Here is a 27,242-nt window from a genome sequence, read left to right as displayed (position 1 = left end):
AGGTTATTGTCTATGTCTATCCCTAAGAACTTTGTGTGAGTGGATGGGGAAATGATAGTTCCATTTTTAGATGAGATAGAGAAATTAGTGGGAGTATTTTTTGTTTTGTTAGGGGTAAACAAGAGAACTTTAGTTTTGTTGTGGTTAATGCCGGAGAATGACTCTTGGGCTTGCTCTTGCAAAGTGTTGACAGATGGGGCTGCGCAGATGAGTGTAGAGTCATCTGCATACTGTATTAGTGAGGCTTGTTTAGAGGCAGTGTATAAATTGTAAAAATAGAGAAGAGAAGTGGGCCTAATATTGAGCCTTGTGATACCCCTATGGGGTTTGGGAAGGGGGGATAGGTGATTTAGTCATTGCACAAATTGTTTTCTGTCTGATAAGTAACATTTGAACCAGGAGACAGCAGGAGAGGTAAAGAATAGTGAGTGGAGAGCATCCAATAGTTTTGGATGTGAGACCATGTCAAATGCCTTTGACAGGTCCGGAAAGATAGCAGATACATAGTTATTGTTGTTTCTGTGATAGTTAACTTGATTAGTAAAGGAGAGAAGGGCAGTTGTTGTACTATGGTGAGGCCAGAGGCCGGAATCCATATTGGGTGGAGGAGAGAAGATTGTTTGTATTCAAGTATTGCATGATTTGGAAATGTATGCATTTTTCTAAGAGCTTGGATAAGGGGGAGAGAATAGCTATAGGCCGGTAGTTGGAAAAGTAATTGATTTTCCACCTTTATGCAGAAGTATAATGTATGATATTTTCCATAGTTGAGGTACATAGGCTTCCTGAATGAACCTGTTTATTAGGATTGAGACTGGGTAGGATAGGGAGTCAGCTGCAATTTTTAGGAATTTTGCAGGTATTCCATCTCCTGCAAGAGTAGTAGGTTTTAGGGTGAGCATGAGTTGTTTGATATTAGATGTGGGAACAGGTGAGAGAAAGAAAGATGGAAGATTAGTAGTGTTGCAGGGAGGGTTTCCTGCAGTTGTGACTGATGAGTTGTTGGTGTTAAGTATTTGGTTGGACAAAGTTTGGATTGAGTTTATGAAATGACAGTTAAACTAGGAAGCTACATCATTATTGTTTGAATTGGAGGTGGTAGCGATTGTGACTGGTTTCAGTAGGGAGTTGATACTATGCCAGAACTTTTTGGGATTATTTGGGTGTTTGTTTCGGAGATCAAAGTAGTAGTTGTGTTTGTCTAGTTTAGTATGTTTTTTAGCTAGGTTCCTAAGTTGGTTATAGTCTTGTTTAGTTTGACAGGTGCTTTCTTGTTTCCATTTCTTCCAGGCCTTGTCTCTGGTTTTTAGTAGGGCTCATGTGTCGCTGCTTAACCAAGGAGAATAGTTAGTTTTAGTTCTGATCTTTCTCTCTGGTGCAATGGAGTTTAGAACTGAGATAAATATGTTATTAAAATAGTCTACTGCCTGATCAAGGTGAAGGGTCTTTAGAGGCTGCCAGTTACATTGCTTTAGAATGCTGTTTAGGTTGTCTGTGGTACAGTTGCGATTGTCTCTGATTTGTCTATAAGTAGTGCATTTTTGACTAGCTGTGCATTTCCTTAAGAGAAAAGTGGGCAGATGGTCACTGAGTGTGTCTGGTACACAACCAGTTTGGTAGTGGTGTTTGGGGTTATTCACTAGTGTCCAGTTAATAATGTTTTATTTTATCAATTCTGTTGGGTTCCAGAATTAATTGGGTGAAACCATAGAGGGTTATTTGGTTAGTGGGGTTGCTAGAGCTACAGGCTAGCCAATCAGTATTAAGGTCACCTAATAAGATTGTTTCTTGAGGGGAATCCAGATTAAGCCATTGAATGATTTCTTCTATGATTGGTGAATTATTTCCAGGTGAGATATAGCAGCACAGAATGTTAATTGTTTTATCCTTGTTTAATGGTATGGTAGAGGCTATGATTTTGGCGCAAGGAAATGTAGGTAGAGGGGTATGGAATGGTTTTAGGTTTATTTCATTTTTGAAAAGTATTGCTACTCCACCGCCTTTCCTATTTGTTCTATCTTGCCTTATGATGTTATAACCTGGTGGTAGGATTTCTTCGCTAAGGATATGTGGTTTCAGCCAGGACTCAGTAAGAGTTAGAATATCAGGAGAGTAATGAATAATAAAAGCATGCAGTTCTTGGAGTTTGTTGGAAATACTTCTAGTGTTGATATTAATTATTAGTAGATCAGTTTGAGATCTTTTGGGGAGATCAGAGAAAGAGGGTCCTGGGTTTTGGTGTATATCGCCAGCGATGAGGAGTATTTTGGTGAGTTTGAAAAGGTGTTTGATGGCATAGGTTAGGCTAGAGAGGGATACATAAGCTGCTTTTTTATTGATGGTTGGTAATGGATGGCACTTTGGAGTGTGTAGGATGATACTGTTGTTAAATAGTGTTGGACAGATTTTGAAATGTATGTGGGGGTGGTTTGTTCTTATTGTATGTGTTGTGTGGAAGGAGGTATTGCCTAGGGGGAAACTTGTTTGTATTGATGTGGTGTAGGATAGGGAAATAAGGGCAAGTAGGAGTGAGGGTAGAAGGATTAGCATTGTTATTTAAGTAGGAATGGTAGAGGTAGTGTTCTTGTGAGGAGGGGTTGGGGTGTGGTCTATGAAGTGTAATAGGTGTGTGGGGTTTATGAAGGTGGGGCAGGTGATTGGACCAGGAGGTGTAAAGCTGTTGTACATCAGCTTTTTTTATTTTTTACTACAAACAGATATGACATTCTGTTAACTAAAGAACAAGAAGCTGCTGAAGTTGCACTCATGAAGAGACTAAATTTAGACAATAATGGAACACGATGAAAAGGAAGCATTATGCATCCTGGGTCCTCCCATACTGCCGACTGTACACCACCACCTAGCAGCACTGATGGCACACTTGATTCATGTAACAGCACAAGTGCTACCAGGATGTTAGTATAGGTACTACTTGAGTTGTGTAATTGCATAAAGGTGCTATGAAGAGTATTCACTCTCATAACATTCATTTTCATCATTTCTGGAAAATATCATATACTCTTGGATTAGCTGTCCATTGAGTCTATAAATATGGTATAAGCAGTTTCACTATGCTTCCTTTGATAGATGAAGAAGCTTAACTCCTACTGAGCATTATTTCTGAAAGGTGAATTTAACAGGTTGATAACAATATTAAAACTCTTTTAACATTACTTTGGCCCTGTTGTGTATCAACCATTAGCCCCTTTCCATCCAATTGACCCGTTCATTCATCTCTGCGGCAACAGTCAGCTGGAAGGGGCCATCTTCTAGGCAGCCATCAGGGGACTTTACTTTTCTTCTGTTTTCTTCCTGACCATAACTATTATGCAGCTGGCTAGGTGCAAGGGAGAGGCATGCAGTGAGTGGTCCATGGAGGACATCCATTCACTTCTGCAAGGGGGATTCCCTCCAAGCAGCCCTTCCCTTCGTAACATGAGTGATAACCTGTACAGTCTCATATCATTGCCCAGTGTGTCCCTGAGCGCATGCAACATTTCTCATACACCAGGAGAGGAAAACAGTCCAAACCACTTCATTCCTCACCCACCCTCCCTGCCTGGCTCCCCTAATGTCAGGAATGCTAACTGAATTTCAGCCACCTGGATCACAGTCAGGGTTCCATCCCACTGTGCCACAAAATCATTTTACAACTTGGCTGTCTCAGGAATGCAAATTTAATTGTTCTTTTTCATTTATAAACATGTATACGGATAATTAGTGTATTAATTTTTGTGAAGTTAAGCAAGTTTCTTACTGCATGCTGAACTGTATTGCATAGAATGTCATGGATTAAGTACTCTCCAAAATCAGCATGCAATATCCAGAATCTTATTATAATATTGAACTGATCGGACTTTACTGCAGGAAACTAAGCTTGTCCATTTTAACCCTCCCCATACCTTAACTAGTGCTGGGATGGGCACTGTTTGAAAAGCAAAACACTCATTTCCAAGTGAATGAGTTAATAGTCGCAGTCTATAGAGGAATGATATTGGGGTCTTCAAAGAAATCGCTGTAACTGTGATTTGAGATGGATATTGACAAGATTTAGAACTCCCAATGGATATTTGGAGGTTGTTTTAATTTTATTATTTGATGGCCTTTAACTCCTTCATTGGTCCAGTGTTTTTCTGTTTTATTGTTAGGCTTCAGCTCTGTTCATTTGTTTTGAGGTAGAAAATAGGTTTACTTTGACTTACCTCAGTTCATCTTACTCTAGAAGACGCTAACAAACTGAATAGCACCTTATACCTAACCTCACTACATAGTAAGTAACATTTTTGGATGGAGACAAGTCCCCATGCACCCCTTGCTTTTAAATTTAAATTTTATGGAAGCCCAAACCACTGCAGAGTGACAGAGGGAGGGAGATGCTTTATTTTACAACGTATTTACCTTTCTCCCAAGAATATGTGACTTCCTAGTTAGAATATAAATGTGAGATGGACATGTCCCCCACATTTGTATATGCAACTCTTACTTTATTTTTTTTTATGTTTTGAGCCGTTTGGTAAGCAGAATTTAGTAGTTCAGTAATTAATTTTTCAGAACAGTACATGGATTGGCTGTCTTCTAAACTGCCCTTTCACTGTGATATGTACATATCTGTCTGTCTGACTGTCTGCAGTGGACTTCTGTCCCACGTAGGTTTGGCTCTACCTTATAACCACTGCATGTTAGGACAGGCTTCATCTCCCTGTGATCCCAACTAGGGTAATGCAGGTATCAGAATAAATGACTACATGAAACTTTGGGTAAGTTTGCTTTCTGTTATGTTTATTGGTTGCTGTTTGTCTTTATTGTTCATTTCTTGGAGTTTACACTCTTCTGTGGATTTTTCCTATAAAAGGGTCATCTTAGGTGTGGACTTCAGGTTCCATAATAGAAAATAATTAAAATAGATTGGCACATTTAAATAGTTTCAAGTAGCGGTGACCTTTCTTTTTGTACAGTACAAATGTCAGGGTTATGCAAGTATATAACCACAAACACCCGTGGTACAAAAGGCGACCGACACTTTAACTTAAAACTAACCACTTTATTAGTAAAAAATAGCAAAAATTACAGGCAGCATAAAATATATACAGATGTCAGTTAAGTGCTTGCATTCCAAATACAACACTTAACAGAACTTCATCAGCTATTGCTTTAAACTGAGAGTATTACAGTTGCTTGGTAATAAAAAAAAGTGCGCCATTTGCACTTTAATTCTGACTATGACCACTTCTTTATTTATTTTTGCCTTTGAAGGTGGCTTCATTCTGGGTCCTCAAATATGGCAATCCTAGAAATTCCTTTGCTTTCTGGATTCCGTGTGGATGTTGAGAGTTTAGAAAAGGTAAGAAAATTAGCAAATTAAATTGACTTTTACAAAAAAAACTACAACTATCAGTGCCTGTGATGCTTGAGTTAAAGCAAATCACAATGTTGTTCCTTTGCTGTAAGTAGCTCCATGTCTCTGAAGATCACTTTTGTATTATTTTCTGTTTATTTAGCAGCAACTTTGGGACCATGTAGAAAGTTGAGTAAAAGAAAGAATGTTTTAATTTGTCATTGAATGTCTGTGACAGGCATAATGAATCCTAAGTTTACTTATAAGTATAGATTATGGATGGATTTAAATGATTAGGGCAATGGTTTCATACTTGTTCAAATAGAACTGATAAACAATAATATTAATGTCAGTTGCAAAATGCAAAACTAATGATGTAAATAATTGTGTGTACACGTACTGTGCTGCAATGAGCATAAAAATGTTTGAGAAACATGAGCGTCAACCTGCTGCTTAGGAAATAAGCAATAGATTATTACAACATTACATTTTATATCATCACAGTAAGACTTTGTCCTGTTCGATTCTCAGCTAGAGCATCTTCTGTGTGGAGACATGTGTGAATGGGTGTACCTTCGTTGAAGGTTGTGCGTCAGGGCTGGCAACTCGGCATGTAAAAATCTGCTACCAATCATTAGCGGACCGGAGTTCCGCTGTGGCGACCTCTAACCGGGAAAAGACGAAAGACACAACAACAACAGCATTTTATATCATTCTTTTTCATTCTGCTTGGTAAGGCTCTGTCAGACTGCCACCATTTGCTCCAGGCCTGATACTAGAAAGAGGCTTATTGGGTGAATGTAACTGTCATATTAAGGTTGTGTGGGTGGATGTAACTGCCAGCTGACACTATACCATTTGAGTTCCACTGGTGGTTCTAATTTAAAAAGAGGTTCTGATTTGTGCACTGAAGCAGCCAGTTTGATGGAACAAATAAAAAGTTCATATGTGTGTGATGTCCGTGTGACCCATATTTGATTAATGGTGTAGTCATGGTGCTGGTGGGTCAGTTCTTACAAGAGGCTTTGCAGTGAATGCATGAGGCAGACAAGCAGTTTTAATTTATTTACTGCAGTTTGTTAACTAGCTACGAGAGCTGGTTTGTTGACCCTTTTCATTCACAATTTGAGTGCATTTAAAACAAGCACATGCAAATGAAATGACATTGCAGTTGGTAAAATTGGAAAATAATTATGTAAATGGCTATATAAAAGTTAGACTTTCATGCTTGAATCTAATAATTATAAGATATATAGAAATTAGAAAGATAAAAATGATATATGCACATGAACATACAAGTTATGTATATACACATATGTACACAAGAAGAGAAATAAGCCAGCAGATGTCTGTGTGGCATGCATGTGGAAAATTATTTACACTTCTTATACTGAACACAAGTTGGGAAACAAAATCTCCCAACACATAGTATGTGATTGGGAGCTGGTGTTCAACTATCTCCCTTTATGAAGGTAACATATGGGCAAGGGTAATCCTGATTTGTTGGAGGTCAGCATAGGAGGTACAAAACAGTATATTACAAATCAATCTGCATTTCTGTGTGTGTGTGTGTGTGTGTGTGTGTGTATGTGTGTGCAAAAAGAAGAGAAAAAAAGAGCCTTCTCCATCTGTGTTGTCCGACTTGGATATAGGAAAGAATATTGCCAGCGCAACATTTATCATGTCCCTTGGGGTGTGATACTAATGATGATAAGTTTATCCATTCAAGATTTTTATTTTTTTATTTTAAATATTGAATTTGTTAAGCTGGGTATATCACTGATCCCACTGGTCCCATTTGAGTCTCAGCCCAGGGAAACAAAATAGAAACATGACATTATATTCAGAGAGAATGGCAAATGCAGTATATACACATATTATATACTAAGTGAATGTCATAGTTGACTTGAGGGTATAAAGGCAATAAATAAATTACAGAGTGACTGGAAAAAAAAACACAGTAAATACATATATTATATTTAAAGTGGTATCAGAGTTGCCATGATGAAAGAACACAATCAAAAATTAGAGTCAGAGCAAAGTATGTAGATGGAAGAAGGGAATGAAGGGGTTAAGTTTATATTACCAGAGTGATAGCGATTGCATTTTCCTAGAGTCTTGAAATGTGCTTGTATTTGTGAATGGAAAATGGAGTAAGATGGATGTTCTTTAATAAAAGAAGGAAGTGAGAATTTAATAGAATGCTCTTTAAGAAAAGAAGGAATTGATAATTTAATAAAGATGTTTACAAACAGTGTTCCAGGAGGTGAAAAGAGAATAAAGTAAAGCTTGTTCTAGTATCCTCTTTACTTGCTGTGATTGCCATTGTTCTTCCATGTAGCCCTGATGCTAAAGGACAGGAGCCCTTACCACTGCCAAATATATGGTTCTTCCATTTAGCCCTGCTGAATAAGGGAAGGAGCTCCCACCACTACTGTTGCTCTCCTACTTTGGCCACAATAGAAGAATCTTCGTGGATTCTGTTCAAGCAGCTTTATTTTATGCAAACTCCTCACGATTTAAGTTAACTGACTTTAACTTAGGTAAGTTGTATAGAAACTAACTGCTGGAATCATACATGCTTACTCTCTGGCTGAACTCTCAAACGTGCACTACGAATGGCATGTGCCTGACATTTATACATGCATGCTACGTCTTTGACATGCTTCTTAAAGACACCGTGCACAGCACGTTCACTCTGATGTACATCCTCCCTCTTGAAAAATCAAAACATGCGATGTTATGAATCTATTTGACATGCAGATATCACAGACAGTTCTCTATAATGCATTTACACAAGATAAACTACATATATATATATATATATATATATATATATATATATATATATATATATATATATATATATATACACACACACACAGTTAAGTCCATATTGCTGCATATTCCACACTGGGCCTGGATACTTGTTCATATCTTTTGACATAAAACTGGGAATTGGACTGAGCAACTGGAGCTGCCTCTGCAAAATATACCTTCTTAGAATTGTTTGGAACATGTTTAGGGATGGAATCAGAGGTAGGAACATACTCTGGAATGGAAACAACATTTGGTTCACTCTGAGATCTAGAGTCTGTGTCACTAAAACAATCTTGTGATGATGATTCTGGTACAGGAAGTAGATGCCTGCAATTTCTCCTGTACTTCATACCCTTGGATTCTACAAGATAGGATCACTGCTTGGCACATATTCCAGTAACTTGCCCAATCTGGTCGAAACCTTTCCCCGTTTGTATTCTTACTGCCTGTCCTTCCCTCAACGGATGAAGAAATCTGCTTGATTTATCATAACTGGGCTTCTGAATTGAACACTTCTTGAATAGTTGAGCCTTCATTATTCTGTTGTTCTTAGCTTTAGGCCTTAATAAACTGGAACTAATAGGTAATGTCGTTCTGGTTTGCCTGGAAAGAAGTCTTTGAGTAGGTGAGCCAAGAATATCATCAAGGATATGTTTCTGTGATTAAGTAAATTCAAAAAGACATTGGTATTGTCACGCTTTGACCTTTCAAGTAATTGCTTTGCACTCTGCACTGCACGTTCAGCTAGACCATTTGACTGTGGATTTCAGGACTGCTAGTAACATGTACAAAGTCCTATTCTCTTGCGAATTTCTGAAACAACTGACTAGTAAATTGAGTACCATTGTCAGAGATAACTTTGTGTGGACTACCATGGACTGATAAATGACATTTCAACTTAGTAATAACTGCAGTGGATGTTAAATTAGGTAGTAAGTCAATATCAAACCAGTCTGATTATGAGTCTACCAATACTAAGTAGTGTTGATTGTTCCACTTGAAAATATCAGTGGCTACTGTTGACCTAGGTAGTTCAGGAACTTGACTCAGCTGAAATGGTTCTCTCTGCAAATGCAGTCTAGTACTATTGCATACTGAGCAAGAAGATAGTAGTTATATCAAAGTCTTTCAGTAATGAAAGCCAAAATACTAATTCTCTTGCTGTTCTCTTAGTGGAAGCAGAACCTGGATGACCACAATGCAAAATCTGGATAAATTCTTGTTGTAAAGAAGCAGGAACAACAATTTTAGGACCTTTGAAAATAATGCCATCTTCCATCAACATTTCATCTCTGTAAGGAAAATAGGTTGGTACTTCAGGTGGTATACTAAATTGCTTTGACAGCCATCCACCATTAATGTAGTGACTTGAGCTTTTGCAAAATTGGATCAGTCTTTGTGTGATCTCTTATCTCATCAAGGCTAGTGGTAGAAAAATTATGCACTGCCATCACATCAAAGTCACAATTCCCTGCGTCAAGCTGTTCCGTTGCATTTCTGGGTGATCTGGATAAGGTATTAGCCAGCTAGAGTAGTTTGTCTTTCATATAGACCATTTTGAAGTTGTACTTTTGTAATTTGAGCATCATTCTTTGTAATCTCATTGGAACTGAATGCATAGGCTTCTTTAGAATGCTAAGTAGAAGTTGGTGGTCAGTTTCACTCTGAATAGCTCAACCATAAATATAATCATGAAACTTGGAACATGCAAATACTATTGCCAAAAGTTCATTCTCAGTTTGAGCATATTGCATCTCGGTTTGTGTAAGTGTTCTAGATGCATAGGCTACTGGTCTGCCCTCTTGAAGTATAACTGCACCAAGATCAAATTTTGAAGCGTCACAGGAAAGAGTGACTGGTTTATTCACATCATAGTATCTTAATGTAGGTGGGGTGGCAATTTTCTGCTTAAGAACTTCAAATGCCTTCTGGTGATGTTCTAACCATGACCTTGCAACATTTTTGCATGTTAGCTCTCGTAAAGATGGTGTTAGCTCACTGAAGTCTGGTATAAACTTGCCTAAATAGTTGACCATGCCTAGAAAATGCTGTAGAGATTGAATGTTGTCTGGTGCTGACATTTCAAGGATAGCTGCTTGCTTGGTCAGGTATGGTGTTAAGCCAGTACTGGTAAATAAATGAACTACATATGTAACTTCTGATAGCCTGAATTTGCACTTCAGAGGATTGAGCTTCAAATTTACTTCACGTGCTCTGTCTAGAACTTTCTTTAGGTTTCTGTCATGTTCTGCTTCATCATTGCCTCCAGCCATAAATCATGTACTATTATAGCACAAGGATAACCCGAAAAAATTTGCTCCAGTGCACGCTGGATGACTTCACTTGCAGAATTTATTCCAAATGGCATCCTTGGGGATCTGTATCTGCCAAACAGGGTACCAAAAGTAGTTAGTAATGAGGATTTGCGATCAAGCATCACTTGCCAAAATGAACTCATTGCATCCGAGACAGAAAAGACAGTGGCATTCGATATTAGGGATGCGACTTCTTCGACTGTGCATTGAATGATATGGTCTCTTCAGTGATCTGTTCAAATCTCTTAAATCAATACATATTCTGATTTTGTCTGAGCCTTTTTTTGTGAGCTGCCACCATAGACTTACACCCATTCAGTTGATTCTGCAACCGGACAAATTACACTTTGCTGCACCATTTTATCCAATTGAACCTTGACTTTATCTTGCATGGCTGTCAGAACTCTTCTTGCCGGTATAACTACTGACGTGACCTCTGGGTCTAACGTCATGGAATACATAACTGGAAGTTTGCCCAACTAGTCATCAAAAACACCAGCATACTCTGAGAAAATGGCTTCAGAAAAATTGGATCTAGGAGATGCACTTATGTGATGAACTTCTTTGGTAAAAGAAAGCATATTCTTTGTCAAGGTATCTTTGAGATCCAGTAAAGACTGTACTGGTCTTCGGACTACATAGAATAGCAAGTTGTAACAGCTCTTGACCAAATAACATGAAAGCATTAGGTTTGATAACATGAGCCTTCTGTTTGAATTTCTTCACCTCCATAGGCAGCAGGTTTTGCACTACTGACCACACTGAGTTGTTCATCAGATCTCACTTTAGCAAATATGTCTGCTGATAAAACATTACACTTTGAACCAATCTCTACTTTAAGCTCTGTGGATTTACCGTTGATCCAGACAGTACAGAACAATTCGCTCTTTGCCGATAAATTCGCTTCATCATCTCTTTAACCAACCACTGATACACCATTTACATAAAAAGCTGACTGTTGCATCTCTGCTTACTCATCTTGCTTTTTGTGTGACCTTTCTTTACAACTGTGTGAGGTTTACTTGATTTGCAAAACTTTTTAAGTGGTTCCATTTTTTACACTTGTGACATTGCTGACTGAATGCTAAGCATTTCTCTCTCTTCTTTTAGACTCATGATTTGCACCGCAATTGCACCATTTAACAATAAAGCTGGACTTGGGTTTTGCTGATTCATGCTTGTACTGCACTGAAGAACATACTCCTCTAACTGAACTAGTCTTGGAACTTGCTGGAAAGCTATGTGGTTTCCTTGGTGGGCCAGCAGGGGCTGCGGCTTCCATGTGCTTAGGTCTACTTCTGTTTGCCACGTGTTGCATACTACCTACATTTGCTCTGGAACCTGCTGAAATCATGCTGTTGTCACTCGCAAGCATACTGCATTTTTCTGTCACCTCATGGATTTGACAAATCTCTATGGCTTTACTCAATGTTAAATCACTCTCACGAAGCAAGATCTTTCTCACAGCAGCATTATTACTACCACACATGAGCCTATCCTTTATTAACTCATCTTTTAAGTCACCAAACCAACAAGTTTTAGCTTTGTTTCTCGGGTCAGTTATATAAACTGCAAAAGTTTACCCTGTTTTTTAATCTCATGTAAAACAAATGCCTCTCTAATGTAATATTTGTCTGAGGTTTACACATTTCTCTGAACTTGTACTTCAAACACCCTTGATTGACACAGCTATAACCAAACAATAATAATAATAGTAATGGATTAAAACCAGGATTGCAAAATGGATATTCTGCAAATGTTCTAGTGATTTATAGTCAGCTGTCAAATACAAAAAAAGAAAAACCTGTGGTACAAGCATCAAAAATGATTAATAAGAGTAACAAAAGAATAATACTTGTCTGCAACTCAAACAGAATAATATAAGTAACGACACAGCTTTTTGGAGTATAATCAATAAAATGATAGGATAACAAACTGCAGTAGTGACCCCTTAAATTTTAGCTGAGACAGGAACACTAAAACTGCATTTCATGCTCATTTCAAATTCATTATTGATTCTCATACTAGCTTAAGATCCCTTGCAAGTACTACAGCCCCTAGTAATCTAGTATCATGGCTTCAGCCATGACTGCAAATTCACTATCTACATTCATGTCCGAATACTGGTACTTCAGTACCACCCAATTGACAACTACTGATCAGATGCCCTAAAACCTTGGGCCCTGCAGTAGCTGTGCTTTAGTACATAACGTCTCAAACTCCTTCAAAATACATTTGATTCTGCAGTCTTCTAAAGTGTCTGCGATGCCCCACCACTGGCAACAGTCATCAAGGAGCCTCAATCCACAGCTCTAGCACCAGTGGGGGATGTACATTGAAAGGATGACAGGCGCATACACACTATTTCCAGATGCAGCTCTCTGCATCAAGTGCAGTTTCCCTTTAGAGCACATAGAGACCACAGTAAGTCTGGGGCTGGTTTCTCCCTCTTTCTCCAGATCCCCAATAAGACTCCCACTAGCACAGCTATGGAGTTGAGATCCCAGCTGAGTGGCCAAGCCAAGACCTCCATCACCCTCTCTGTCCCACCAATGCTTCATGTCCCTGCCCATGTAGCTGATGCACACACAGTTTCAGGTTTGATTAATGCACACACCTAGGAAAGGGTGGCACAGGTTTACTAGCTATGTCCCTTTCTGCCCAGACTATAAGGTAGGTATCACTGCCACCAGCCATGTCCTTTGCGGCTACTTTAAGGGCCTTAAAGGGTGTCCAATCTCACTGTGTAACATTACTATCAATACAAATGGTAGTTTGACAAAGAGCAAGGCTACTAGGAGTGGCCCACAGTGTCACCAGATAAATATGCAAGTACTCTCAGAACTTAAATATGTCTCACAAATATCAGCCACAGTGAAAGGTTTAAATATATTTAATAAATAATAAAAGAACAAGAAAATACTTGGTAAATAATCATAGTTACATCACAATTCAAAATCACAAAAAATATTTAAAACAACATTGCAGGACAGTCTCAAATAAATAAAGAAAACATCTAAGCTGTACTTTACTGTATTCCTAACTGTATCTAAGAGAAATTACTGTACCCTAGTTAACTTACAGAGCAACAAGGCATATGTGGTGAGTGGATGTTCTTGTCAGGTCAATGACAAAATACAAAATGATATCTCTCTCTCTGACACTTGTTAAATTAATATCCCAAATATTACTGCTGGAATAGCTTGCAGAATGACATCACTCCTTGTCATCTGACTCTATCCCAGGTGAAAACCCACTGATGCAGATGGTAGCATTTAGTATCTACCTGCGAAAACACATAAACAAGGGCCTTTCTTAGACCTAAGACAGATCCTGGTAGTCATAAAACAATAAACACTTCTAAGGCAATGCAAAAACTTCGAGTTCTAGATATTGTGTCTGTTACTGCACTGAAACTGAGAGATGACATATTTTGTTTATGGCCCAGCCATAAAGTAACTTAATTTCAACTATTCTTTTGAAGTTTTGCAAGACAATCTCCTGTGTTCCAGTTTCCCCTGTTAAAATATATACATTTAAACAGTTACAATAGTGTATATACATTTCTACTTAGTAGGTAAGGATAGCTATGAAGAGGATGAAGAATGGAAAGGCTGTTGGTCCAGATGACACACCTGTGGAAGCAAGGAGGTGTTTAGGTGAAATGGCAGTGGAGTTTCTAACCAGATTGTGTAATGAAATCTTGGAAAGTGAGAGGATGCCTGAGGAATGGAGAAAAAGTGTTTTGGTACCAATTTTTAAGAATAAGGGTGATGTGCAGAACTGTAGTAACTACAGAGGGATTAAATTGATCAGTCACAGCATGAAGTTATGGGAAAGAGTAGTGGAAGCTGGGTTAAGAAGGGACGTGATGATTAGTGATCAGCAGTATGGTTTCATGCAGGGAAAGAGCACTACAGATGCGATGTTTGCTCTGAGAGTGTTGATGGAGAAGTACAGAGAAGTTCAGAAGGAGTTGCATTGTGTTTTTGTAGACTTAGAGAAAGCATATAACAGGGTGCCTAGAGAAGAGTTTTGGTATTGTATGAGGAAGTCGGGAGTGTCTGAGAAGTATGTAAGACTGGTACAGGATATACGAGGGTAGTGTGACAGTGATGAGGTCTACGGTGGGAGTGACGGATGCGTTTAAGGTGGAGGTGGGATTACATCAAGGATCAGCTGTGAACCCTTTCTTATTTGCAATGGTGATGGACAGGTTGACAGACAAGATCAAACATGATTCCCCGTGGACTATGATGTTTTCACATGACATTGTGATCTGTAGTGAGAGTAGGGAACAGGTGGAGGAGACCCTGGAGAGATGGAGATATGATCTAGAGAGAAGAGGAATGAAGGTCAGCAGGACTAAGACAGAATATATGTGTGTGAATGAGAGGGAGTATAGAGGAATGGTGAGGATGCAAGGAGTAGAGGCGGCGAAGGTGGATGAGTTTAAATACTTGGGATCAGTAGTTCAGATTAATGGTAAGTGTGGAAGAGAGGTGAAGAAGAGAGTACAGGCAGGATGGAGTGGGTGGAGAAGTGTGTCAGGAGTGATTTGTGACAGACGAGTACCGGTAAGAGTGAAAGGGAAGGTCTACAAGAGTGTAATGAGACCAGCTTTGTTATATGGGTTGGAGACAGTGGCATTGACAAAAAGGCAGGAATTAGAGCTGGATGTGGCAGAGTTAAAGATGTTAAGATTTGCACTGGGTATAACGAGGTTGGACAGGATTAGAAATAAGTATATTAGAGGGTCAGCCCAGGTTGGAAGGTTTGGAGACAAAGCCAGAGAGGCAAGATTACGTTGGTTTGGACATGTGCTGAGGAGGGATGCTGAGTATATTGGGAAAAAGATGGTAAGGATGAAGCTACCAGGTAACCAGGAAGGCCTAAGATAAGGTTTATGGATGTGGTGAGAGAGGACATGCAGGTGGTTGGTGTAACAGATCAAGATGCAGAGGACAGGAAGAAATGGAAACAGATTATCCGCTGCAGCGACCTCTAATGGGAACAGCCGAAAGAAGATGATGACTTTACAAAATATCTCTTCAGCATTTGTCTGTACAATATAACATACAGTTCTATTACATCTGTAACACAAGCATCTTACATGAAGCATGTTGACATTCACAAATGGCACATAACCATATACAAAATTCCAGACAGCTATGCTGGCAGTATCTCCGTTTTGTTAAAGTTCTGTATAAACCATGTTAATATTCCCAAATGACATATAATTATTTACAAAATTCCAACTAGATGAGCTAGCAGTATCTCCTTTCATGACAATGCCACTAATATATATTCCCTTATTCCACAGTTGCAATGCATCACTTGAAGCATTGAATGAAGGAGGTGGGGTAGAGTTATGGAGGGTTGTGTTAAAGCCCTGTCAGTGGTGATTCATTAGGTAGTTGAATAAGTGTTTGTGGTGAAGGAATATGGTTTGTATGGATGTAGCTGGGATGGAGGTCTGGTTGGCTAGGAATGAAAAGGTTATTAAGACTGGTAGTTGTAGAAAGGCCATGACTGAATGAGAATGAGGGCATGTGAATGTGTGGTAAAAGGTTAAATGTTAGTTGCGGAAGGAGTCTCTTTAGTTGGTCGAGAGAAAAAAGAAAAATGACAAATTAAAATTTTTTGCAAACTTATAATAAATAATGGTCTGACATACTCAAAGCCAATGCAAATAAATGATACTTCACTGAAATATTGGAGCAGTGCAATACTTTAGGGTAATTAACCACATCACTTTAAATGCTCAAATCAATACTACTGCAAAGTAAATGTATGTCAGATAAATTATCTGTCTCCAGTAACTACAGTAAAGTTTGCTATCAAACTGTTCATAACCAAACTCTCTTATTGATGTAATACCATGGATGATTTCAACAAGATCACCCAACTAAAATAGAAATATAATAAAATAGGCATGTTTACATCTTAGCAAGTAATATATGTATATCTGTTCACTTCTCAACAGCTGGAAATGGATAACCATCAATAACAAAACAAAGTACAGTCAACTCAGTGTCACACGTGCATGCACAACCTAGTTTTTAACAACCAGTGTCCAGCCCATAGCTTGTTGCTTCAATGGTTTACTGCCAGTAGAACCTTTATGTCCCCTACAAAACTATTACTACTACTGACTTGTACAGCTAACATTAATACTGGAAATGGAGCTCCACAGTGCTTCCTCTCAACAGACTGGAACACCATCTTACATCTCTGGGGCAAATGCTTTCTGTTAAAACCTGACTGAACATTATTCTGATGTGTCCCAAATGTGAAAACTGAAGAATTATAAGAATTTTATGCACATCTTTCTGTTGTTTTTTCTGCTGTTAATTGCATTTACATGCAAGCATACCAAAGTATATTTAACTACTTATTGTTATTAACTAGTCTTATGTATTCCGCTGTGGTGCAGTGGTAGCGTTGTTGCCTCATAGCAAGAGGTTCTCCCGTTCGATTCTCGGCGGGAGTGCCTTCTGTGTGGAGTCTGCATGTCCTCCCCGCGGTTGGGCGGGCGTTCAAAAGACATGCGTAAATGGGCGTGCCTTCGTTGAAGGTTGAACGTCGAGCTGGCACCTCGGCGTTCATGAAAATCTACTGCCAATCATTAGCGGACCGGAGTTCCGATGTGGCGACCCCTAACCGGGAAAAGCCGAAAGACAACAACATTATTAACTAGTCTTATTACTGTATTGTACTGAGTACAATAAATGCACGAAGATGTCTGTTTCAGTTAATATGCTTTATTTTCACATTTTTCTGTTCAGGTCTGCAAGCATGTAACACAAATGCTGTCAGCTCTCTATGGCAAATACCCAAGCTTGTTCATGCACAGTTACATTTATACCAGAAGGTCTGGTATTTTTCTCAAAGTCTGATGCAAAACAGTTTTTTCTTTGTATAGCAGTTGTTCTTTGTTCTTCTTATTTATGATTTTCCTTGATTTAACCTTGGTGGTCCAAGGAAACGCAGTTATCTGAAACGTGGTGTTCTAGCACTATCTAATGTTCCAACTTTATCTTGCTTGATGTTGCATCTCTTTACTTCGCTGATGTTCTTCCAGCTGCCATCTGCGCAGTTATTTTTACAGACTTTGTGTCTGAATAACATACTCCTTTATATGGATGCCAAATATTTAAGCTATGCCAGCACACTTACTACTTCTTATTTTAAGCATTTTATACTATTTCTAATTAAACCCTTTATATTTTATATCACTATTGCAGCTTTTATTCAAGTTAATAATCATGCTAGCCATAGTTTGAAAAGACAGTGTATACTAAATAGAACAGAGTATTCTTTGAATTCCCCGTTTTTTTAATTTGTTTGAGGAATGGATTAAACTTCAGTTAAAGAAAAGGCTGAATTTGTTTCGTCAGCATTGCTATTTACAGCATTTACCACTTTGCTCATATTTATAATCATAACTTGTTGAGTTATTGTAACCTGCAGCATATAAACTATTGTAAGCTGTTATTATTATGACTCTTAAAACTATTAACACAGGATGTATTAACCAATTTAGCAATTTGGTCCCAGATGATGTCCATTCTCTAAATATGTCCCACCAATTATGGGCAGTGTCAGCTTCTGTTTTTGTCTTTTACTATTAACACTTGTTTACTTGAAACCACACATACTAACTGTGGTGCCTCTTTAACAAACATTTTGAAATTTGAAGGCAATATTGTCCATTTATACTAAATTGTAATCTGTCTCTTAAAGATACTTGTAATGACTTACTAAATAGTAGGAGTTTATTATGCTTGTAAATGTACAATTTGTGAGATATCTTGTCTTACTAGTTTTTATACCAAGATCTTTTAAATCTGTATTTGGTATTTTTACTAGCCTGTTACCCAAAATGGTAAGTATTTTAACTAAACAGAGTATTGGTAGAAATTATACCCTTTTCTTCCCCTGTTGAGTTTATTCTTATTTTTGTGTTATTGTCTACACATTGTGACATTTTTGCATGATGTCTTCCCTTGTCAGAACTGTTACATTTTCAGGAGGTAATGTACAGCATCTAAAAGAGATAGAGCTGTTTATTGAAATGTTCATGTCAGTCTTTGATTGTTTTTCTACTTTTATGTATGCCTGACCTTGTTTAGGTGTTATATTTGTGTTAAATGTTATCCTTTCAAACATACATGCTGTATGCTTTTTACAACTGAAATTGTCTTGTGTTCTGTTTTGTGTAGCATTTTCCTAACTTTTATTTGTGAAATATTGTAATTCCCTCTGTTTTGATGTTCAGAATGATGCAAATGAAATGCAGATGTCTGTGTTGAATGCTGCGTGCCTTGTCTCGCAGTTGCATCTTTATCTATAGTCCTTGAAAGCATGTTCCAGACACTGAACATTTAGCTTGTCTCAAGCTGTACCAGAATATATGTATGCTAGCAAACAGAAATGCATGTATTTAACTAACTATATTATTTCTACATACATTATAGCATCAGATGTGTATATGCATCTAACTAGCAAATAGATGTGCACATGAATTTATACATTTTTAAACATATCTATCACTGTATACATTCCCTGTGTTTTATTTTAAATGCAAAACTGTCTATAGTCAAGTTTTATTGCTATTAACTAGAAACACATTGGGAAACAAAACCTTTAGATCTGAAGTAGTTAACTTCATTTGGTCTGCAACCTGTGGGTATTGGATCCGAGCCGGCAGCTTTACCTAGCTAAAAGATCTGAGCTCCTAGCTCCTCCCCTACCCATAATCCCCTGATACACATCCCCATCCTCAGATCTAGTTTGCCGCGGCTTGTAGCAGCTTCTAGAGACGAGCTCTTAGGCGTGGGTGAGAAATTTCCAGTTTGATAAAAACCTTTTAAAATCGTTTTTTCTAAATTTTTTGGTGTGTTTTGTTTAGCCCACTTTATCGACTAATATATTTAGCGAATTATTTTTTTTGTGGTAAATTTACTTCAAATTTTGTTTCATTCCCTCACCTAGTGCGTGAGTGTGTGGTGTGATGGCTGAAGGGCCTAAAGCCATTTTTTCTAAATGCACTGAGCGTGGTCATAAGCTGTCCCCAGCCGATGGCCACACTCAGTGCGTTATTTGCCTGGGGGTAGCCCATTTATCCACCAGCTGCCAGGTTTGTGCAGCTTTCAACCCCTGGGCTATCAGGGATAGGAGGAACAAGCTAATCCTGGCGGAATTGTCGCCCCCAGATTCTTCTTCCTCCTCTCCCTCTAAGGCACCGGTCGCGGCTGCGGCTTACGTGCCTTCCAATCCCCCTCCCTTGTTGGGGACTCAAACTCCCTCTTCTTCTCAGGGTGAGGGGGACTCTTCTTCCTCTTCTAAAGAAAAAAGGAGAGATGAGGATCGGCACAAGCATAAAAGGTGGGCTGAGTCTCATCCCTCGGCGTTTGATGCAGGCCCATCTACAGCCCCACCAGCGAAGGTAGCTAGTCCCGCTAAGAGGGCCTCTGGTTCTCCTCATTCTCGGCTCCGTTCTCCTTGCTTTTCCCCGGAGCCGGAAGAGGAGTACCCGTCTCCCTCGAGGTCCTTGAGGCGGCCCTCCAGCCCGCCTCTACGACCTCATCCAGATCCACCAGAAGCTTGACCAACGCTGATTTGGACCGGATGATGCGTCGTTTCCTGCAGGCTCAAATGCAGATGGGGGTGCTCCAGCCTCCCCCCCCAGGGGGGAGCTCGGCCCCTTTCTTTACCCCGATCGGTCCTTCTCCAACCCGGTTTAGGATTTCGGAGTCTTCGGATCCGTGCCGTTTTGGACCCGGGGAACCGTCGGCGCCGACAGTCTTGATTACTTCAACGCTGACTATGCCCTCGAGCGTGTCGGATCCTAGCTCTCGTGGCCGAGAGCCGAGCGTCGGATCTGTGGGGGGAACTATGTCTTCGGCGCTGTTTAGGTCGGAGCACACTTCCCTCTCGGGTCCAACCGCTTCGGCTCCGATGCCAATCCCTGCATCGGAGCTGAGGGGGCTGCTGTCGGAGCCAGGGGAGAGCGGTTCGCCCTCGGCGTTTGATGTAGTGGAGAGGGTGCTGTCGAGGACTTACAGATCCCCAGTCCGGGCTGCGGATCCATCCGTCACCCCTGCGCATTTGGGCCTGTCCTCCGTCATCCGGCCACAGGGACAGCCTGTATCGGCGCTCCAGTTGGTTCCCTTAGAAGAACAAGACCCCGTGTGTGAGCCCTCCTCGGATAGCCCCACCGAGGAGGTTCCTCACAAACGGAAGTGCAAAAGGAGGCACCTGGACTCCCCTGAGTCCCTCACTGAGGACACAGACTTGGAGGAAGGGGAAGGTTCCCCATGGTCACCCCCTGAGGATGTCTCCTTTGGAGACATCATGGAGATGTTACGAATCAGAGGAGGGTGGTCTGCTCAAAAACATTCCTCGGATGACTCTGTGTTCCTGGAGGTGTTTGATGCAGGCCTGTCTACTTCTTGGGTGTCCCCGCCGGCTGACCCCCTGGTGGAATTAATTACCACCAGGGCTTGGAAGGAGCCGGACACCGTGGAGCCAATTCCCAGAAGGCCAGACAAGATACTTAGTCCCCCTTCTGATAGGCTGGCATGGTCTAAAGGTTCTCCAGTGGATGCCATGGTGGTGGTGGCTGCCACCATGAAGGAACTAGCACAGGAGAGTTCCTTGGTCCACCCTCCAGATAAGGAATGTTGGACGTTGGACCGCATTGGAAAGCGGATGTTTGCTTCAGCTACTTTCTCTGTAAGGGCGCTGAACTATGTGGCACACATCATCAGACTCCAACGAGACTTGATTAAGGAATACGCTGGAGCCCCCCCCCCCGGAGTCCATGGCGGCCGAGGACAAACGCACCTTTTCGCCTCGCATGGCCACTCTGAAATCTATTACTAACACATCTATGTGGCTACTCTCCCATAACACGGAGGGAGCGGCTAGAGCCAGCGGCGCCATGCCTGGCTCCGCCTTTGCGATTTTGCGGAACCCTTCAAGGCGTCCTTCGCGAATGTGCCCTTTGACGGTTCTACGCTGTTTGGCAAGACCGTCTGCGACACGCTGGTCCAAAGCGAGAAAGACGGGAAGACGCTGTCTGCCATCAGGATCCGCTTCACTAACCCCAACGGTCCTTCTTGAGGAACCAGAGGGGACAAAAGAAGATGTGGTTCTGGAAATCACAGCAGTCCCGTCCCGCTTCGGACCCCTCGTCCTTCAGAGGCAGAGGAGGACAAGGTGAACGCCGGCCCAGAGGCAGAGGGGGGGCCGAGGAATCTCTGGTCTCGAGAACCTTTCTCAGAGAGGCCCACACAACAGCCCTGAGGGCTTACCCGACTGTCCCTCTCTGGAGGCAGTCGGGGGGGCGTCTGTCGGAGCACCTCCAAACTTGGGAGTCCATTACTACGGATCGGTGGGTGCTCCAAATTATATCCAGAGGTCATTCCATTTCCTTTCTGAGTCTTCCCCCTCCTTTGAAACGCCTCCCAGATGTCCCACCCGATCAAAGGGAGGCGGCAGCTTCAGAAATTTCGAAGCTATTAGAAAAAAGAGCCATCCAGCACGTCCCCTCAGGCCAGTCCGGAGTGGGAAATTACTCCAGGTTCTTTTTAGTGCCAAAAAAGACGGGGGACCTGAGCCCTATCCTAGACCTCTCATCTCTAAACCTGTTCATCCCGAAAGAGAAATTCCGGATGGTCACTCTGCAATCTATTCTCCCCTTCCTACGGGAGAATGACTGGATGTGCTCCATAGACCTCAAGGATGCATTCTACCACATTCTAATGGACAGATGATCCAGGAGGTTCCTCCGCTTTCAGCTGGGAGCCAGTCACTATCAGTTCAGGGCTCTTCCGTTCAGCCTCACCTCAGCCCCCAGGGTGTTCACCAAGGTCATGACAGTGGTCACAGCCCACCTGAGACTTCAGGGCATTTGGGTCTTTCCGTACCTGGACGACTGGCTCCTCACCGCCTCCACCAGGCATCAGCTCTGCTCTGCCAGGGATTATACCCTGGCTCTTACTCTGCATCTGGGTATTACTGTAAACCTTCAAAAATCGTTCCTTCATCCTGTGCAGGTTCTGGAATTTATAGGGGCCAAGATAGATACACGCCACTCCAAGGCCTTTCTAACAACAGACAGGTTGCGCAGTTTTTCTCTTCATGTTTTGGCAATTCTCCAATCCCCAGCCCCACCTGCGGAATTAGTCCTGAGAGCTTTGGGCTCCATGGTGGCAGCCATCGGTCTGTCACCCTTTGCTTGACTGCACATGAGAATTCTTCAGTGGACTCTTCAGGTCCAATGGTCACTTTTACTGCACCCCTTGAACACTCCGATTCCCTTGAGCAGGGTTTGCAAGGACTCCCTTCTCTGGTGGCTTCACTCTCAGGAGCTGCGTGAGGGGAGACCGTTTGTCATGCCTCTGCCCCAAGCCACGTTGACCACGGATGCTTCTTGCCTCGGGTGGGGGGGCACGCTATGGGCAGAACCGTCCAAGGCACGTGGACTCCCTCAGAGACCATTCTGCATATCAATGTTCTGGAGATGAGGGCGGTGCTTCTGGTGTTGCAAGACCTACAAGACCTTCTTCCTCCGGGAACTATTGCAATTCAGACAGACAACATGGCTGTAGTCTGGTACATCAACAAACAGGGCGGAACCAGATCTTATCCCCTTTGCCGAGAGGCTATGAGAGTTTGGGAATGGGCGATCTCCACCAACCGCTTTCTGGTAGCAACGCACATTCCGGGCTGGACCATCATCCTTGCGGACAAGCTAAGTCACTTGATCCTCTCACCGTATGAGTGGTCTCTAAACCCGTTAGTAGCGAAACAAATCTTCCTCAAATAGGGTCTACCTTGCTGCAATCTTTTTCCTTCTCCGTTAAGCACAAAGTGCAGCAAATTTTTCGCTCTAATTCCCCCAATAGGGGAGAGCCCCAGAGAAGCCCTGGTTCATGCTTGGTCCCCCGGTCTCCTTTATGCTTATCCCCCGCTTCCGCTCATGACGAAGTTCCTGCAGAAAGCCCATCGGTTGGGGAGCAAGATAATCCTCATAGCCCCATTCTGGCCTCGCCAGATCTGGTTCCCTTACCTGCGGTCTCACAGTGTAGTTCCTCTTTGGATCTTAGATCCCATTCCAGATCTAATTTCTCATTCTGTGGGATTACAACCCCCAAATCTGGGCGACCTCAAGCTCACGGCTTGGTTGATCCAGTTCCGCTGATAGCAAGGACTCCCGGTATCTCGTCACCAGTGAAAGCTCTTCTGGTAGCAGCACACAAACCTTCTACCAGAAAAATCTACAGTAGTAAATGGAAACGTTTTTCCATCTGGGCCAAAGACAGGGGCTTAGACCCCTTTACTGTCCCTATTCCGACGATTCTTTATTTTCTGTCCCATATCTTTCATCAGGGAGCCAGTGCATCTACGGTTGAAGTACAGTTCGCAGCCATCTCTCATTTTCATGTTGGGGATGATGTAGGATCACTGGCTTCCACCAGGATTTGCAAAACTGTTTTAAAAGGCGCCTTTCTGTTAAAACCGCCAGTTAAGTCTGCGGTCCCACCATGGGACTTAACATTGGTCCTACAGGCTTTGACGGGCCCTCCTTTCGAACCGGCTGCTTCTGCTCAGTTTAAATTTTTATCTTGGAAAACAGCCTTCCTGATTGCAATAACTTCAGCCAGGAGAGTGTCTGAGCTTCAAGCCCTCTGTATGAAACCCCCTTACCTAATATTTCATAAGGACAGAGTTTCTCTCAGGACTAATCCTTCCATCCTCCATAAAGTAGCCTCTGAGTCGAATATTAATCCGTCTATTAATCTGCCAGTGTTTTTCCCCAATTTCCAGAACAAAGGGGAATACACATTACACAAATTGGATGTACAAAGACAACTGCGTTTTTATTTGCACAGGACAGCAACCAACCGCAAATCTGATCAATTGTTTGTGTCCTTTGCCAAGTCTTCTCTAGGTAAACCTATTACCAAAGTTACTTTAGCCAAATGGATTTCACAATGCATCATTCAGGCCTATTTAGCTTCAAACAAACTGGTACCTGTGGGAATCCATGCTCATTCAACCAGACCCATAGCTACCTCTGCAGCGTTCTGGTCTAGAGTCCCTATAGACGACATATGTTCATCAGCTACTTGGTCCTCCTCTCATACATTCATTTCCCATTATAAGTTGGGATATGATATCCAGGAGTAGGGCTTCCTTTGGCTCCGCGGTGCTCCGGAATATTCTTCCTTGAGGGCCGCCCAAGGTTTCTAGGTAGCTGGGAACTCTGTCCCACAGGTTGCAGACCAAATGAAGTTAACTACTTCAGATAAAGAAGTTATGTACTCACCATAATGTTCTATCTGAGTAAGTAACTTCATTTGTCTGCAACCGACCCCCCCCTCCATTCCCCCTAACCAGTTTTGTGCTTCTTAACCATGGGATAGGATTGCTCATGCTGTTAGGCAGTAGCTTACTGGCCTCTTTCGAGGGTCTTGTGGAGTCTTTATAGGCAAACTCGATCTGAGGATGGGGGATGTGTAGCAGGGGATTATGGGTAGGGGGAGGAGCTAGGAGCTCTGATCTTTTAGCTAGGTAAAGCTGTCGGCTCGGATCCAAGGATGGATCCGATACCCACAGGTTGCAGACAAATGAAGTTACCTACTCAGATGGAACGTTATGGTGAGTACATAACTTCTTTTTTTCTTTTAATACAGCAAGTTAACACAGTTTTAATATTGTCAACACAGTGATGACAACCATTATATCAGAACTGGATGAATTTGAATACGACTCCATACAGTGATGTCCTATATAGTAATTTGTTGACAGTGTTTGAGTATTTTATTGCAAAGGCATTGCAGTCTTGTTTTTTGAAAAAGAAACGCGTCACAAATGTCAAGCTTTGACTTGTTACTATACATATAACACTTGAATGCAAAATTGTCTATTTACATAGATAAACCATTTACTATATACTGTACAGACTACACTTGCTTGTACAGATTGTTTTTGCATTTGTATATACATGGCTGTAGTGTACACTCAGTCCAATTCTTAAACTTAGCATTAAACTTCTTCTTCTTTCGGCTTTTCCCGGTTAGGGGTCGCCACAGCGGATCATCTGTCCGCTCATGATTGGCAGTGGAGTTTTACAGTGTCGAGTTGCCAGCCTGGCACCCTATCTTCCATAGAAGGCACACACATGCCCACACTCACATCTATGGCCAATTTAGAGTGTCCAGTCTAAACCTAGCATTAAACTAAAGCCTGCTAATTACATACTTTTTGCAGTACTGTTTATACAGTTAGTGTAAAATTGAAAGCATACCCATCTCCCTGTAGTATACATCATTTTATTGCAGTATTGTTTATTTGCTTTATGATGTGTGAATTGAATGTATGCTTGCCCTTTTGGCTGTTACCTAGACTCTGACACTTTGGTCTTACACATTTGCTTATTTTTTGGCTATTTTTAAAAACAGAAAATATTTTTATAAAGCTTTTGCTGTTGCCTATACTGTCAAAATTGTAATAGGAATTGCTTTTACTTATTTTGAAAAGACCGTTTACTGTTACTAGTAGCTATTTGTACCCTCCCTTTTTGTAAAGGGACTTGCATAATTTATTTTAACTGCATACCATAGCTTATGTACTGACTGTACTCGTAGTATTTACTTGCAAACTTTTGTTCTTTTTGCTTAATGCTGCATGTGAATACTTAACAATAATGTTTTAGAAAAATGTAAGTCGTTTGACCTGGTGACCAGTCTTGTTTCCTTGACTTTATAAATTTCAGTACCAGTAACATTTTATCTTATACAACATTTTTTGTAACTACACATTCCAGCCTGGAAAGATTTGAGCTTGCATTACTTACTTTTTTTCTTTTTGCGCATTTCAGACACTTAACCCATAACTCCTTTAGCACTTACTCGTACCTTCAGTCATTCATTAATATACTGGCAACTTGATATTAGAATCCATTTGTAAAACTCTTAGAATTATAATAAACATTTGTAATTTGCCTTACTATGCATAATGCTGCTTTTGAATACTGTTTTTGCTGGAGTCTCTGCTCTTTTTGATGCTATTATACAATTACAAAATATTGTAAGAAACAAAAGAGATATTGGCTTAACTAACACATGCTTAAAACAAATATATTTACATGATTTACATTTGCTGTTGTCTGCCTTTTGCTGCACTTTAGATGAAAAGAAAATACATGCATGTCAGTCTTGTGACGTCACGTCTTTTCTGCGTTTAACTACTCTCTTTTGATTTCTATGCCCTAGAACTGTTTTATTTGAAATGGTTGTAAAATCACTATTTAAGTGCCTTGCTTTAACTGAATGAAAGTTTGTGCGGTGTACACTTAACCATTTTCTAAACGTAGAATAGTACGTCGTAAATTATTTTTTATCAGCGCAGTTAACTGCTGTTGCTTTGACTCTCTACTAACCAGATTATATTTGTCAGTATTCTGTTTTGCTTACTTTAAAGCTCTTAAGCACTTTTGAAAAAGTGTTTGCATATGTTGTCTGAACTTTTTGAACTCACTCTGACTGTGTCTTAGATGTTTATTAAATCTTTTTCTCAGTTTACCATGAACGTCGTCTCTATCTGTTTTGTAATGTGCAGTGGTTTTATGCCACTTTTCTCTAGCAAGATGTACAGAAGATTTTGTAAATAACTGACTGGACTGATATTGTATCTCTGAAACCAACATTTCACATGTGGTGAAAAGACATAATGCACCTGGCTGTTTAATATTACTT

At 40.8% G+C, this 27,242-nt stretch overlaps 1 protein-coding gene across 1 annotated transcript in view; it reads left to right on the top strand.

Annotated features, from left to right (window-relative positions):
• Positions 1–27,242, top strand: part of CPAMD8 (C3 and PZP like alpha-2-macroglobulin domain containing 8) — a 7,231,600-nt gene that overhangs the window by 6,250,163 nt on the left and 954,195 nt on the right. Inside the window, exon 33 of the mRNA XM_044054766.1 lies at positions 5,254–5,341. Within this exon, the coding sequence (XP_043910701.1) occupies positions 5,254–5,341 (88 nt within the window). The remainder of the gene's footprint in view (positions 1–5,253; positions 5,342–27,242) is intronic.

Source organism: Protopterus annectens, chromosome 13.part0, assembly GCF_019279795.1.
Source record: "Protopterus annectens isolate FY-2018-M chromosome 13.part0, PAN1.0, whole genome shotgun sequence".
Classification (NCBI taxonomy): Eukaryota; Metazoa; Chordata; order Ceratodontiformes; family Protopteridae; genus Protopterus; species Protopterus annectens.
The sequence above is the reverse complement of the archived record's forward strand: the minus strand, read 5'-3'. Positions and strand labels throughout refer to the sequence as shown.